Below are 15,808 nucleotides of genomic sequence, written 5' to 3' on the forward strand. Positions count from 1 at the left end.
AACCAGCCTCATCTTGTCCAGTAAGATGGAGCATCATTGTGGGGTGGTAAAGAAGTGCCATGTTTCCAAGCAGAGGTGGCTGCATTTCAAAGCAGAGATGTGCGGAGGTCACGGACCTTTATTCTGTACACCTAACAGGGGTCACCTCTGAATTGGCAGACCTTCTCTGTGCACATGTAAAGGACCGGGCATGGTACCAGGCCTTTCTGTAACGGGGTTTGAGATCCTGTTGGTTCAAAAACCAGTAGTGTAACTAGGACGGGGCAACCAAGATGTGTTACGTCTCTTAGACATAATGCCATTCATGGAGTGTTTTTTCAGTGTGAAGTCACCCAGGGAGGATAAGGCTCAGATACGGGCTCCCCTGACGAAACGCCCAGATCACACTGGACACAGTTAGCAATGTTAGTCTATAAGGTACAGGTCTACCCTGCCTTCTACTTGACTTTAGACTAAGTAGAATAGATTTTTATATATCACAAGGTTTTGTGACTTGAAGCTCTCTTCATCGATTAAATTAAATCAGTGCAGTCGGACCCAAGTGTCCACGTACGGTGCTGGGAGCCTCCACCTACAGAATGGGGACAGAGTTGGTTTTGGAAGACAGAGTCCCCAGAGCACCATATATTTCTCATTTTCTCTCTGTCTCTTGATCTCACCATCTCAGCCGCTCAAGAGGGGGAGAATGACTTGGCCAACCTGCAGGTCCTAGAAAACTAGAAGGTCTCCTTATGTGGGCACTGCCTTGGGCTGCTGCCATTTTGGCATTGCCCTTTGGTGGTAACAGGGGCAAGGATAAGGGCATTGCTTTTTTTTGCTATTGGTAGGGTTCTTGGGTGTTGTGTTGGTTGGGAGGAAGGAGAGGCATTAGCTGTGCAGGAGCAGGTGTGATACAGCCACAAACCCTCTGTAGGAGAGGAGGTGAAGGCTTGGAGGGTCGGCTGGGAGACTAATCTTCCTGGGACGGAGGCACAGTGGTGGGAATGGTGGGCAGGGAGCCAGGGGATGAAGGTTTCTTTGATCTGGATTTGAGTGATGGCTTGGAGGTGTGACTGGGATGGGGAGGCTTTGCTTGAATGGGCAGGGAGGTGGTGGCTGGGGAAAGTAGGGGATCTAGAGTTCTTAGGTTTTGGGGTGTTGTTTGGGTTCATTTGATTTCTGAAAGCTTCGCTGAGCCTTTTGGATAGATATAATCTAATTATATATAATTATATATAATAATCTAATACACAATCTAATACATAATCTAAAGTCATCATGTTTGTCTTGAGGGACCTGAGTGAAACGCAGATATAAAGCAATGCACAGGACAAGCTGCAAGTGTCCTGCTTCTGCAAGATGAGGAAGAGGGCACCAGGGTGCAATGTCACTTGGTGGTTAATTTGCAGATTAACATGATAGTTATTCCTTGATCATGGTCACAGAAGTGAGAGAATAAAACACAGGGAGAAGGAATTTTAGTGGTAAAGGAGGGGATTGAGTAGGTAACTGCTTTGCTTTTCCAATGATCATCTGGTAGCAATCAGTGTAGCCCAGGTGAAGTTCTTGAATATAGTGATTTGCCCTGCATAAGGGTTTGGTCATAGGATCAAAGAAAATTAAGGTTGAAATGACCTCAAGGGGTCATCTAGTTTAACCCCTTCATCTAGTTTAACCCCCAACCAAACCCAACCCTAGGTGGGTGCAAGGCCTGGGACAAATCAGTCTGTGCAGGGCCCCCTTAACACTGCATGGGGCTGTGGTGCCCCTGCCTGGGGGTGGGGTGGGGGGTCTTCGTGCTTCTTCTGCAGTGTAGGGCTGAGCCGCCAGCTCCAGGCAGGCCCTGAGGGAGGCCCCTCCACCTGGCTCCCCAGGGCCCCCAAAGCACAGGGCCCCGGGGCGGTCACCCCAATTTCCCACACCCTAGGGACAGCCCTGCCCCCAACTAACTCCTCTAACTGTAGTAGGAAAGGATCCTATGGGTATGCAATATTATATTTCCATGACAGCGCCCCATGCATCCTGCAAATTGTCATGTCTTTAAGCATCACCCACTGCAGATGACTCTGTCCCCTCCGGTGGCTAGTTCACATGTATTGAAGTTTTTGAATATACTACTGGTTTTGGATAAGGAGCTTGAGTTTTTCAGTTGCTCAGGCAGGAGCAGCTCCTGTTTTCAGATGCCCAGGATCCAAATTTCCCTCCTCTGCAAACTGTGCTTGCATCACACTGTTACTTTGTCAGGTGCCACATAATGTTGATCTGGAGCGTCCCATCCAAAAAGCTGAAGGGTTCAATAGTAGGCTGGCTTGTTGATGCCTGAAAGCAGATACTCACCTCCTGTGCTGCTGTTTCTATCTCGGCAGGCCCCCTGGAGCACGTCCATTTGTCTCTCCCGTTCGTTACAACGAAGAACAAAGAGGTCAATGCCACGGCGGTGCTGTGGCCCAGCCAGGTTGGCACGCTCACTTACGTCTGGTGGTTCGGGAACAACACTGAGGTTGGTATTCCCTTGTGCAGCTAGAGCAAAGCATCTTTGAAGATATGCCATACCGATGGGGTTCGGGAATATGATCAGCTAACAGAGGGACCAGTCCTTGGCACTTTGAGCAATTCCTACATCCCAATATGGGTAGATCAATGGGATCATTCCCTATAGTCCATCTGGGCCTGTGCCCAGCCTCGGAGATTGGGTAAAACATAATGGTTCAGAAGCTATTGTAAGAAATGATGTGTTAGGAAGATGTGTGATAAGTCCACTCTCCTCTCCCCTCCTCCCCCAGTTTATGCAAACCAATTTGGTGGTGGTGATAGCTTATTTAAGCATACCTACTTGGGGCTATTTGCATTTTATGCAAGTCACCGACACCCCATTTGACAGCATGGAGAAGATCTAACCCTAAAGCAGACTGAAAGCATTTCTAACATATTTTTTCCCCCCTTTCAAATCTAAAATACAACCTTGTCCGGTTTTTACCAACCCAGCCATCTGAACTAAAGCTTGCTCATCTCAAGCTTTGTGCGTGTAGCCCTAGGGCATAAACCTTGTTCCTCAGTCTGTACCTACTGCATGATTAACAACAGGGGAAACATTATCACTCACTCCAACACCTACCCTTAAATATGCTTAAATTATGCCAAGTTCTCGTTTTGTCTGTTAAACTGTGCGTGCAAGAATGCCTCATTACCGTACACTGCAGGATGTGAAATGATACCCAGTACAATCTAGGTATATCATTTCACATCCTGCAGTGTTCCTACATATCCTGCCTATGTTTCCTATGTAGCATAAAAGAGTACACACAACTTTCTGCAATCTCTTGCACATCTTTATAGGCACAATGTAATTGTGATTTTATTTATCGGTCTTGCAGAAGCACCCAAAAGCCCCAATTAGACTCAGAGAGGGAGATTATCAGCATCATCCTTTCTGCCATTCAAAACTATGACAATCTCATTTGATCTCCTATGTAACCAGGCCAGAGCCAGCCAGCAGCTCCTTCATGACACTGTGGCCATGTCTACACATCGCCCTATGGTGATGTAGCGATGTGCACATCACTGTATGACACACTACGGCAACGTAGCGATCACATGGGTCTACACATGCTCACCGGCTACGTCACTGTAATGCATGCTTCCTGCTTATAGCGCACCGCTACAGCTACGTAGCAGGGAAAATCTTCCCATGCACGACCCATACAGTGCAGTACGGGTGGTTACAGTGCCGTGTTTTAGTACTTCCAAAAGAAAGTACTAAAACACGGTGCAGTAACAACGTTGCCACAGGGCGATGTGTAGACACACGCTGTGGTTTGCAGTTAACCTAGTGCATGGTTTTCGATAGACCTCCGGTCTTGATGCAGTGACTTTAAGGGATGGAGCATCCACTACACTCCCAAGGAAGTTTTATCAGTAGTTAATCAACCTTACCCTTAAAACCTTTGCCATTTATTTGCACCAGAATACAGCTGACTTCATTTCTAGCCCCCTAGGTTTGATGTCTTTCCCTGTCGAATTAGCATGCTGTAGTATTAGGAACCTTCCACCCATGGAGGCACTTACAGGTGATGATTGTCACCTTGCAGACTTGGCTAAGTTCATGAAGGGTCAGGGTTAGCCTCACTCTGTTACTCCAAACAGGAGGGAGATGAGACATTTTGTGGTTATTTTGGGTAGCCCATCTTCAGTCTACCTCTGTCCTCTCCAGTGTCTGTAGCAAAACTCCCACTGGGATCAAGGGGAGCAAAGACAAGACTTTACGGCCTTGTTCTCTGCCTAGTCTGGGCCTGGCAGACAGGAGCCTGATGCCCTCTCTCCCCATGTGTTTATAGCCGCTGATCACCCTGGAGGGAAGCATCACGTTTGCATTCTCCGTGGAAGGGATGAACACCATCACGGTGCAGGTCTCGGCGGGGAGCACGATTCTGCAGGATACAAAGACTATTGCAGTGTATGGTGAGCCCTTACCCCTTTATTTCTACTGCAGAGCCCACTCAGCAAATCAGGGGTGGCTTCTCTCGGCACAGGAAAAGGAATATAGCAGCGTATGTGTATCCATAACAACAGCGTGGTGGGTTTGCAGTGCATCATCATCAACCACCTAAGGCTCATTAAAAGCAGAAGCTAAAGGGGAACATGCAACAGTATTGCCTGAAAATGTTTCAGGCTGGATTCTGATCTCCATTTCAGCGGCACAAATTCAGAGTAACTCTCTTGAGGGCTCTTGGGGTTACTCTGGATTTACCCTAATAAGATTAGGCTTTTGCTTTACATTTCAGAGTAATGCGACTTCTGGGTGATTGATTCAGCTTTTCAAAGCCCAGGCTTGAACCTACTAAAGGAGACTGCTACTTGGCTTAACTCTTCTTGCCAGTCGAGGACTTGTTCCAGTTTCTGCAAACCAGCCTGGAGTTCAGGGCAGCATAGAGATACCCGAGCTACTTCTAAAGGAGCCAGCTTAGTTGCCAGAAGCAGCAGAGTTGTGTTAAGATGGTGCAGTGCAGATGTAGGTGTCAGCTGTGGGCTGTGACTGAAGAGTGATCACAGGGGTGGGGCCCCCGGGACAGGGCACTTTGCCTTGAGTCTGATGGAAAGAGTCCCCTTCTATATCCTGCTGAATCATTTAGTATTTATGTATTTTGTTCCACGGGCTCATAAAAAAAACAAAACATGAGCAATTTTGTGTTGCTTTTGGAATAAGATTGCACCCTGCCTCAGCAATGTCGTCAAGTGCCTCCCCAGTCGCAGCTCTTACTGCAGTGGGGGGCAACCTCTTTGGTAGGCATACCGCAAATTAGCCCCATGCTCCTCCTGCAAGGCACTCTTATCCCTTTCTGCTCCCTGCCCCATCTCCTGCTCTGTTTTCTGATCCGTGTCCTATCTACCTGTCCCCTCCCTGCACACACATAAGTTTCCCCTGCCACTTGTAGCGTATGTGCCCCGGGTTGGCTGCCCCCGTCTTATTGCATTCAGCACAGAGTCACTAGCTTCTGTGCACTAAGCTTTTGGCTGGGCTGAAAACATTAGGCGGTCTGTAAACTGCACTCGATCACAACAGCCCCAAGGGGCCATTCCAGCAGCCGAAGAGCCAAACCCCTTTTCCTTTGTCCCGTCTTCGACATAGACTTGATTTGGGGGTTTGCAATGATATGGGGCAGTGGTGGCATCAACTGCTCCTCCCCTGTGCTGCAGGTTAGAAAGAGATGGCGGGTCGGAGACTTCCTTTCTCTCAGGGTTTCCAAGCATCCAGTGGGGTAGAGGTGGCTGTGTTAGCTCGATACTAGGAAAGTCCCTATGCCATACAATTCTCACAAAGCCATTTAAACCAGTATCAAACCCTTTGTTCTTCTGGAGCAGAGTGAAGGAGCAGCATTGGGGCTAATGCACATATGGATTATTAGTGCAAAGTAAGTAAGAGTCCAGAGAGGTCCATAAGGTCTGTGTTCGCTGTCTCTACAGTTTGCTTGTGAGCAGGGATCCTGGTTTTCTCTGATTTAAAATATTCCCCAATTTTCAGTTTAAAAAAAGTAATCATGGAAAAATCATGTGGATTTTGGGTTAAGCTGGAACACCACTAATAGATCTATCTATCTATCTATGACAGATAGATGCTATATAATATATATATATAGTGTGTGTGAATATATATATATATATATGATAGATAGCTAGATATATTAATTTATCATATATAATATATATACATGAATATATATAGATAGCTATATATATATATATATGATAGATAGCTATATATATATATGATAGATAGCAATATATGTATATATATGATAAATAACTCTTCAGATAATAAATATATATATATATATATATAAAATAAACAAATAAATAAATATATATATGTTTATTTACTTATTTATTTAATTATTTATATACATACACACACATTTTTGGAAAAAATATGAAAGGCAGACCATTCCAAAACTGCTTTGAGCCTGTCTCTAGGAGAATATGGAGTCCAAGGAAATCTATCTATCTATCTATCTATCTATCTATCTATCTATCTATCTATCTATCTATCTATCTATCTATCTCTATTACTGGTGTTTCAAGTTAATCATAGAAAAATGTTGATTTTGGGTTACTTTTTAAAATTGAAAACTGGGGATTTTTTTTTTTTACTAAAGAAAATCAGGATCCCTGCTTATAAGCTATTGATTAGAGAGATACTCAAGCAGCTCAGTTACCAGCAGCAGCATAGTTGTGTTAGGACGATGCAGTGCAGATCTAAGTGGTTTAGGTCTAGTTGGGAGGGTAGAAAGCGTTAATTTTAGAAATCTCCTAGAAAATAGCTGAATGGCTGAACCAAGCAGTAGAAATAAGGCCTTGATGTATCAAAATGTGAAATGTCCCCTGCATGGGAATTGCCGAAGGGAATAAAGTAGCAAAAGAATGATCGCTCGGTGCCTGGTTGCCTTGGCACCAAACAAGATCAGTTAGGCATGTACCTGTAATCATCAAATTTAAAACATAATGTATCAAATGGAGAATGTAAACGAAGGGAGAAGGGCAGGTATTGAAAGGTACATTTTTGGCATGAGATCAGCGTTTGGATTGGCTCGTAAACCTGTGATCAGCAAATGTATTTGTGCTGCTGACGGTGCAGTACTTGCGATCGGATTATTCAGGGAACTAGGTGCACGATCTTGAAAGGCTTCAAATCTGTGTACCCTTACAACTGTCCCATCAGCTTGATCACCTGCCTGCAGAGTGGATCGATACTCTTCTGGCTCCTAACCTCAATGTGTCTATTCATCGTCAGGCTGGTTTTTGCAATATGCAACAGAAGTGAACGCTTCCCTTTGTGTAAGAAAACAGTGGATTTCCCCATCCCTTCTCTACAGCTCTTTGTGATGACACGCAGGCCCAAGACATAGTGTTCATCTCAGGTTAAAAGGGAAACAATTCTGGGCAACCCTTTTCAAGTATTGGAAGTGCTTCTCTGCACAGCATCACAGAAAATGAGGACTGGCAGGGACCTCAGGAGGTCACATCTAGTCCACCCTCCTGCTCAGAGGAGGACTGTCCACAACTAGATCATCCCAGCCAAGGCTTTGACAAGCCAGGACTTAAAAACTTCCAGGGATGGAGAGTCCACAACCTCTCTGCACAGCCTGTTCCAGTGCTTTCCTACCCCTCTCATGAGAAAGGTTTTTCCTAATATCTGACCTAAACTTCCCTTGCTGCATGATAATGTTGTGTCTGGACATAGGGAGGCTGAACACCCATACACTGCAAAAAAAGGGTGATATAGACTCTCAGCTTCCATCGCTTTTCAATGGTATTTCACGTGAAAGATCCTCTCTGAGTTGAAAATGCACAAGTCCAATTGTGTTTGTCAGAGCGGCTGTAAAATCTCCATCCGTTCGGTATCCTCAGAAGTTTACTGTAGCATTTCAGCTAAACTTCCAGTTCGAACCCCCTGCTGCTCAGCGTGTTTAAGTAATTATAATACTGCTTCATTTTTTCTCAAGCGATGCTGCAGAGTGTTTCATTTGCATCTTTCCATGAAGATGAACCTCCTAATTCATAGCTGTGTTGCCTGCATATGGGTAAAGAAAAGAAAGAAATCACAGCAGGATGCGGGAGAGTTTCGCCCCCATCGTGGGGCACTCCATCTCTCTTGGCATTTGACAAGCTGATTCTTTATTCTTTGCCAGGTATTATCTGCTGTAATTCATGGCAGTGGCCTATAAAATAGTCTGTGAACAGCACCATGTTATCATTTGCTTCACAGGCTTCAGTCCAGTATCCAGGGTTGAGTATTGACTTGGCATTTTCATAGACATGCTAGAGAGTGAACATTTAAATGAACTTTTTCTCCGCTGGAATTGGTTTTTACAGGGCAAGATTTAAGGCATGGTAAGTTTGCAATGCCACCACCACTTTTGCTCTGATAAACACTGAATATATGTACTGGTACTGGGACAGCTGCTCAATTTGTCAGCACGGGAGCAGAGTGCTGTTGGTGACCACAGCAGCCAGAAGAGCAGCCAACCTTCATCACAATTGTTGTCCCATAACCTTGAACTGTAGCAAGGGAGACTGAGCCCAAGGACAAGGAGCTTCAATCGGAGAAGCTGCAGAAGAAGCTGGAGTATAAAGGTTGCCAGTGACAGAGAATTTGAGGTTGAAGAGTTTCAGGACTCCAGGTATGGGTCCCATGGGAGCTCCTGGATTGCAAAGCATCAGCAGGCTTTTGGGTCATCCTGGCCAGCCAGGAGTCTACCTGGCCTCAATGGCTGTTGAATTCTTTTACTAACATACAATTGACACAGACAATGTGTTCAGAAGGATTATAAAATGGCATAACACCTTTGACTTCCCTGGCGCAACATCAGTTTATTCCAGCTGAGCATCTGCCCTCCCCAAAACTGAGAGATGCACATTCCCATCCTTGAAATGCGTGAGCAATTTTAAAATTGAGACGGTCAAAGCATTCCTGAGCATAACGTAGTCTAAATGTGCTGTGGGCAACATCTGGAAGAAGAGTGCGGCGGAGAAGCACGCATTTACATGTTTTGCTGAGCAGTGGTGGGTTGCCAAATCATAGCCCAGTAGGTAGATAGCAGGTAGATGTCAGTTCTTTGTGGCATTGCGGTAGCTTTCCTCACTGCTTTTACACTGAAGAAAGCAGGGACTGAATGCATGGTCATGAAGGGCAGGGGGCAGTGCCAGATGCATTACTTTTGGAACCCATTTTGCTCTGGGGTCGTTAACCTGGATGTCACATGCCCATACACAGAGCTGGTAAGAGTCCGATGGGAATTCTTCAGACAAGCAGAGTCAATTGAATTTTCTTATAGCAGTGAAGCTGCTGAGGGACTTGCTATTACAAATATATTGATATATAAGGTGGCTTCTCAACTAACCCAAGAGCATCTTAAAAACGATGCCTGGAGCTCTGTGCGAGTCTCGTTGCCCTTCAACAAGAACAAACATCTGTCAAATTGATGATTATTGAGTTATGGCTGGATATTGATAAGGGAAGGGATAGGTGAGTATGGTTTACTGGCATACACCGTTTGTGTGTGATACTAGGGTGTGCTGAAATGTCCATGACGTTTGAGTAGATGCATGTTAGAAATCGAAATAAGTAGTTATACACAGTGTGCTGCACTGGACAGAAACAGGGCTAATGTATCGGGTGATGTAAATGGAAGTAGCTCCTCGTCTATACTTGGTGAAAATCAGCATAGCTCTTTGGGCTTTAATGCAGCTACATCTGTTTACATCGGTTGAGGGCCTGTTGCATTGTAACTGCTTCTCACTGAGGCGGGATTACCATGTTATCTAATTATCCTGTGTAGCCTTCATTGCAATATGGTTTAGTAGATGGACAACCACAGTGAGATCCAGCTTCAGTTGTGTGTCAGTGAATGTATTTACAGCAGCTGTGGCCTTGTCTCCCCAGAGCGATTCCAGTCTCTCCGGTTGTCCTTCTCTCCAAACCTGGACGACTACAACCCAGATATTCCAGAGTGGAGACGGGATATCAGCAGAGTGATCAAGAGAGCTCTGGTAGAGGTAAGTGATAAAATACATTTTAAATCCTTTCATTTCCTCATCTACCATCTCAGTTTCTTCTGACCTTCAATCTGAACAAGAGAACGATGCACCCAAAGTCTTTATAAAGCCAGTGGATACTTGACAGCATCACACAAACTTTGAGGTCTGCTGAAATAATATGATAGAGGTGCATATGAGCAACTGTAGATATGCTCATATGCTGTATGTTTTATTTTGTGGGCAGCAGCATATTTGGGGTTAGGTCAAAATCCCAACCTTCAGCTGTAAAGGGCAGCGTTCGTACTTCTTAGTCACAGGGGTGATGGTAGAGGGAAAAGTACATAATGACCAAATTCTTCCATATATAATTCTGCTCTGTATTTCTTCACTTTGCTGCTGTCCTTATATTTCAGTAGGATGTAGCGGCATCCCAAAAGATCATCAGCATTACAAAAAGGGAAGTTTAGGTTAGATATAAGGTTACTACCCTCTCTCACAAGGAGGGTAGTGAAGCAGTGGAACAGGCTACATAGAGCAGTGGTGGACTCTCCATCTTTGGAGATTTTTAAGACCCAGCTAGATAAGCCTTGGTTGGGATGATGTAGTTGAAGATGCTCCTGCTTGGAGCAGGGGATTGGACTAGGTGTGACCTCCTGAGGTCATTTCCTGCCCTAATGTTCTATGATCCTATGCTTCTAATGGTTGGACAAGATGTATGAAGTAGTGAAGGTGGATTTTCTCATATACTGATGCACCATCCATGTGCCCCACATGTAGCATCAGGTACATGGGCTCATGGGTGACTGGTGCCACCTAAGTTGAGGGGGGGGGCATGTGCCCCCGCCCCCAGCAACCAAGGTGGGATTTCCCCCACGGCCAATCTCACTGACCAGGGTCCCCCCACAGCAAAATTCACCAACCAGGAGGCAGCCACGGTGCTCCCGGAAGCAGCTGTGGCGCTACATCTGGCACTCCCACTCCCTGGCAAGCGCTTGCAGGGGGGCACCGCTTGCCTCGCTGTCCATCACCTACATAGAGAGTGTGGCTGGTCAGGGAGTGCACTAGCACTCTCAGGGGGTGCACGTGCACCCCCATGCACACCCTACGCATCGCCACTGCATGGACCAGCACTACAAGTGTATTCTCCTTCATAAACAGAGCCATGTGCACATGGAGGTGCATTTTCCTCTATATACACGATGCACTATCAATAATTTTGGCTTAAAAATAGTATTATGAGGCTGAAGGCTAGCGATTGTAATGGAAAGGGTGAGAGAGGTTTTACCAGTTATTGGAGACAGCAGGTGCCATGATAGATATGGACTCAACAGAAGAACATCTGTGCAACAGAATTGTAAACCTGGGTGTGTAAAAATGCATACATGTAATTTGCACCTACAGCTCTGGGGTGGTAAGTGTGCAATTCATGCACACACAGCTTTTCTGCAAATTGTCTTGGCAGTTATTTGCCCAGCTGGTGCCACAAATACAACCTTACTCAATGCACACGCAAATAGTGTCTGTACATTTTGGGAAGAGTAGTTCTATGACTCAATTCCCCAGCAGTTGCTTATCTTTAAAGACATTTTCAATGAACAACACTGAAAACCTCCTTAAACCACAGAAGAAGAAAGGTAAAAAAAAAGAGAAAAGCTTTCTTTGGGGTTTGTTTTTTAATCTTCTGAACACTGTATTTGACGAACTTATTTGATGATCCATTTAACTTCTGGATGGCTTTTCACAATATAATCAATCCAGTAAAACAAGATCAAGGCACTAAAACTAGATGATAAACCTAGGGTATCTAGGCTATCTTCCAGAACAAAAGTGATTAAAAAACACAACCTTTGGGGTTTTTAATTTATTTAAATGTTTGGGGTTTTTTGTTAGGGTTGATTTGGAAAGAAAGGAGGCTGCGACAGCCAGTCACGTTGTTTCATAGAGCTGGATGATTTACCTTAAATATTCTGTATGGGGAAATCCTATAAAAATTACAGTCAATATCATTTCCTGGATATTAAACAGGATGTATAAAATTAAGCAAAAACCTAAATTTTTCAGTAGATAATGAACAGCAGAGACTCCCTCTACCTGAAGAAGGGTGATTATTCCCAAAAGCTTGGAAAGAACGTTTTTTCAACCTACTCAGTTGCTTTAATAAAAGATATCACATCTACCCCAAAAATCTTGCCTGCCCATGTCCTCAGACCAACATGCCTACAATGAAAAACTCAATAGATAATGATATTCTTGCTGTAAAATTGTTATACCAACCTAAAAGTATTATCCTTGCTATGGCATCCCATAGGAGATTTCTTTACTAAATTCTACCAATCTGCTCTGTGTATCAGATTATAATATTCTCAGCTGGAGATCACCCCAACACTGAATTTATCATGAACATGCTACCACCCCATGGGTCTCTGGGGGCTTGTATCCTGCTTCCAGCAACGTCTACTACCTGCTGTTGCAAAAGATTAGAATGCACCCAGAATGCATCATCAGCCAAAATTTTGAAAGAGAAAAACTCTTTGCTGACCGCTGCAGGTGGTCACTGTCACTCCTGGACTCATAGGTCATGTCTAGATGAGCATGGCCATGTGGTATGTGGTGCTGCAGACATGTCTGCGGCACCACATATTGCACATTCAGTTGATCTCTGTGCTGCAAGGGAACAGCATGGAGTGTGGGGGGTTGACCCCTGGATATCCATGGGTCAAAAACATGCAAATCCCACCCCCCCCCCCAAAAAAAAAACCCCAAAAAATGTCATGGCACATGTTGGGGCAGTGCATGCCACTCAAAACCAGAGCCTGGCCAGCTGGAGCAACACTCCAGCTGCTAAAAATACCACGTAAAACACAGCTTTCTTGCCTGGGGAAAACTACATGTTCACTTTCCCATCCCTAACCTATTGCCTTGTCCAGCACAGTGTCCAGCAACACGCAGCAGCACCAGGAAGGCTGCAGGGTCGCTGCAGGCCACCGCCTGGCTTAGCCTTGGCAGTGGAGGTCATTAATAATTTGAGATACCTCAGCTCAGTGACAAAAAACCTTTTTGACTGCTGTTCCCCACCTGTCTGTTCCTTCAAGGAACCGGTATTCTGAGCCACAGCCCCTATAACTAACTACTGGGTTAATAATCTAGAATTTTTAACCCTGAGCACGTGCAAATCCTGGTTGTTAGACTGTGTCCAAAGCACTCTGTTTTTTTAATCAAAGTGGCAATATTGACTAAATATATGCACCATTGAGGTTCATAGATCCCTGCTGCTTCATTGCAGAACAAGATCAAGCGGAGTGAAATGTGTAGGCACAGACAGAGAGGAGAGTGAATTGCTGTGGGTGGGTCATTCAATTTGCTGATTCAAAGTAATGGGTCTGGTTCTGATCTCCCTCACGTTGGTTTTTCACTTTGTAACTCCATAGCGGTGGATGGAGTTCCTTCTGATTTACTCCCATGGAAGTGAGATCTGAAGGAGACAGTAGGTCTTCTTTTTAAAAAGCTTTGGATTATTGTTGAGAGGAGATAATGGTGCCAAAGAGATAATAATGAGCTTTTACATCCCAAATGTACTCATGTTAGTAGAGAGAGGAAGTCAAAGCCCGCTAAGCTAACTTGAAGTAAATTGGGATTTGTTTTGTCTTCGTGTCACCCCCCAAACCGCCAACTCTTTCAGCACATCTAGAACATGCTGCTCTGAAGTGACCCCAGGCTGCTACAGCAGTAAGAATTGAGGAGTAGAGCAGCTCTGTTTGCACGCAAAGTTATTCAGTAACTTCCTTTAGTATGTGGGATAATAATCTAAGCACCAGGGGACCATAATGAGGAGGTCACGGTGCACAGATAACAGGGTACAATGTACTGATACTATCCCTGACTTCAAGCTGCACTGTTGGTCTGTAATATCCACACTCTTTCTAACCAAGAGGCAGACACATACCCTACATACTACCTAAGTGGACTAAGATGCTCAACAAATAAGCCATTGGTGTTCGGTGCGATAGTTTTTTACCTATCACTGACTCTCTCCATGCCAGGCTACGGGGATTCCAAGCAAGCACGTTCTGGTTGCAGTACTCCCTGGCTTGCCCACATCTGCTGAGCTCTTCATTTTACCATATCAAGATACCACAGGAGAAAACAAAAAGACCGCAGAAGACCTAGAGCAGGTATTGTTTCCATTTCCAATAGGTATGCCTGAATATGTTCACGTGTTCACGTGCTGGGTAGATTTCTGAGGCAATACGTTGCCGTTCTATTGGGTCTGCTGGAATCAATCCCATGGTGTTAGTTCCAGCTACGTCCTGTTTTGCTTTCCTTTGCTTTGGAAACCCAATAAGGGCCAGGCTGTGGTGGGCCCATAGGGAGCACTCCTGCACTGAGCTACCCGCCTCACTGTGCCCGATGAAAACCCCACTTTGGGTATCTCTTCTGGGGCATCCATCTGACTCCCTGCCTGAAGCACACTCGCAAGCCTGGGGCAATCGCTGCCACCACCTGGGCCTAGGTCTCTGTTAGGGCTCTGTGTCACCCAGGGTACACAGACCCTGCTGACCTTGGGGTGCTTTGCTCACTGGTAGTATTTTTGGGTGCTCCTTATAGCCTGGAGCCACCCAGGCTGCTTTCAGTTAATAATCAGCCCAGCTCCCCTAGGAGTGAGAAGGCCTGTCCCTCCTCTCAAGTATTCTCAGCTAGGTCTGCTGCATCAGATAGCTTTTATTAATCGGAGAGAGAGGGATTGTGGGAGGAGTACAAGATAGAAGAGTATTAGAAAAACACCTTGAGCAAAGCAGAACGGGCTGATTGACCCTTTTGATCTGCTTCTAGTTCACTGAATCTTAGTCTCTGGATGAACTTATGAGTAACCTATCTGAAAGTTAGCCAGTAACTTGATCAAGCTTGCTCTGGAGGCTTCAGCTTTGTGTGTGTGTTTCCAAAGATGTCTCCCTCCTCCATGATGGGGTGACCCCTTTTCATAACTTTTTGTGACCTCCTCACTAAGTCCCAACCAGAAGCAGGCCCATTGGATGCTGACCAATGCTTTTAAAGGACCAGGTGAGGTGGCCTGGCCATTTGTTGGGCACTTTGAAGACAAAGAAAGAGTGAGTTCCCCCCTCCCTCAGAAATTTCTGCCACCCAAGCCTTAGTGTTCAATGAAATGGGGGTGGGGGGATTTCTCCACGCAGGCTGCTTCAATGAGGCAGCTGGGCATTCCCATGAACTGGGGGAATCCTCCAGTGATGACATGATGCTGGCATAAATGTGCATAATTTCCTCTTTCCCTGTGGGCAGCAGTCTAGGTCAGGCAGGGAGAGGAGCAGGCAAGTTGGAAGTCCCTGGGGGATGGGTTTGGTGCAAGTTAGAGCAGCCCTGAAGGAAACCCAGCTGCAGAGTGAGGAAGAGGGCCTGGTCAGGCCCTGGAGAATGGAAATAGGTAGCAAAGCTGGATGGACCATAGCTTCATAGACTTTGAAGTCCTGAAGAAACCAATACATCATTTCCACAAAGCATAGGGGATGGAGTCGTTGTGGAATGGTGATAGCCTGAAAGGTGAGGGACAGAAATTGCATATAAACCAGTTTAAGTGATCAGAAACCAGTTTAAACCTTTAAGAGAACAGAAGTTCAGTGCACGTAAAGTACTTTCAAAGTGGCCCAAACTGGTTTTAGATTAACCTGGATGGATGTAGCATCAGACAGATTTATGTCCAACCAGCTTATGCAACTTCTGTCCCAGATGAAAGAGTCTATGACAAACACCGGACGACGAGCAAACTGTGGATATTATTTCAGCA

At 45.3% G+C, this 15,808-nt stretch overlaps 1 protein-coding gene across 3 annotated transcripts in view; it reads left to right on the forward strand.

Annotated features, from left to right (window-relative positions):
* Positions 1-15,808, forward strand: part of SORCS1 (sortilin related VPS10 domain containing receptor 1) — a 425,694-nt gene that overhangs the window by 386,152 nt on the left and 23,734 nt on the right. For all 3 annotated transcript variants that reach the window (XM_059730193.1, XM_059730192.1, XM_059730191.1), the window contains exons 20-23: positions 2,346-2,479; positions 4,314-4,437; positions 9,917-10,029; positions 14,052-14,183. In XM_059730193.1, coding sequence (XP_059586176.1) covers positions 2,346-2,479; positions 4,314-4,437; positions 9,917-10,029; positions 14,052-14,183 — 503 coding nt within the window. The remainder of the gene's footprint in view (positions 1-2,345; positions 2,480-4,313; positions 4,438-9,916; positions 10,030-14,051; positions 14,184-15,808) is intronic.

The sequence above is a fragment of the Alligator mississippiensis genome, chromosome 6 (assembly GCF_030867095.1).
Source record: "Alligator mississippiensis isolate rAllMis1 chromosome 6, rAllMis1, whole genome shotgun sequence".
Lineage (NCBI taxonomy): Eukaryota > Metazoa > Chordata > Crocodylia > Alligatoridae > Alligator > Alligator mississippiensis.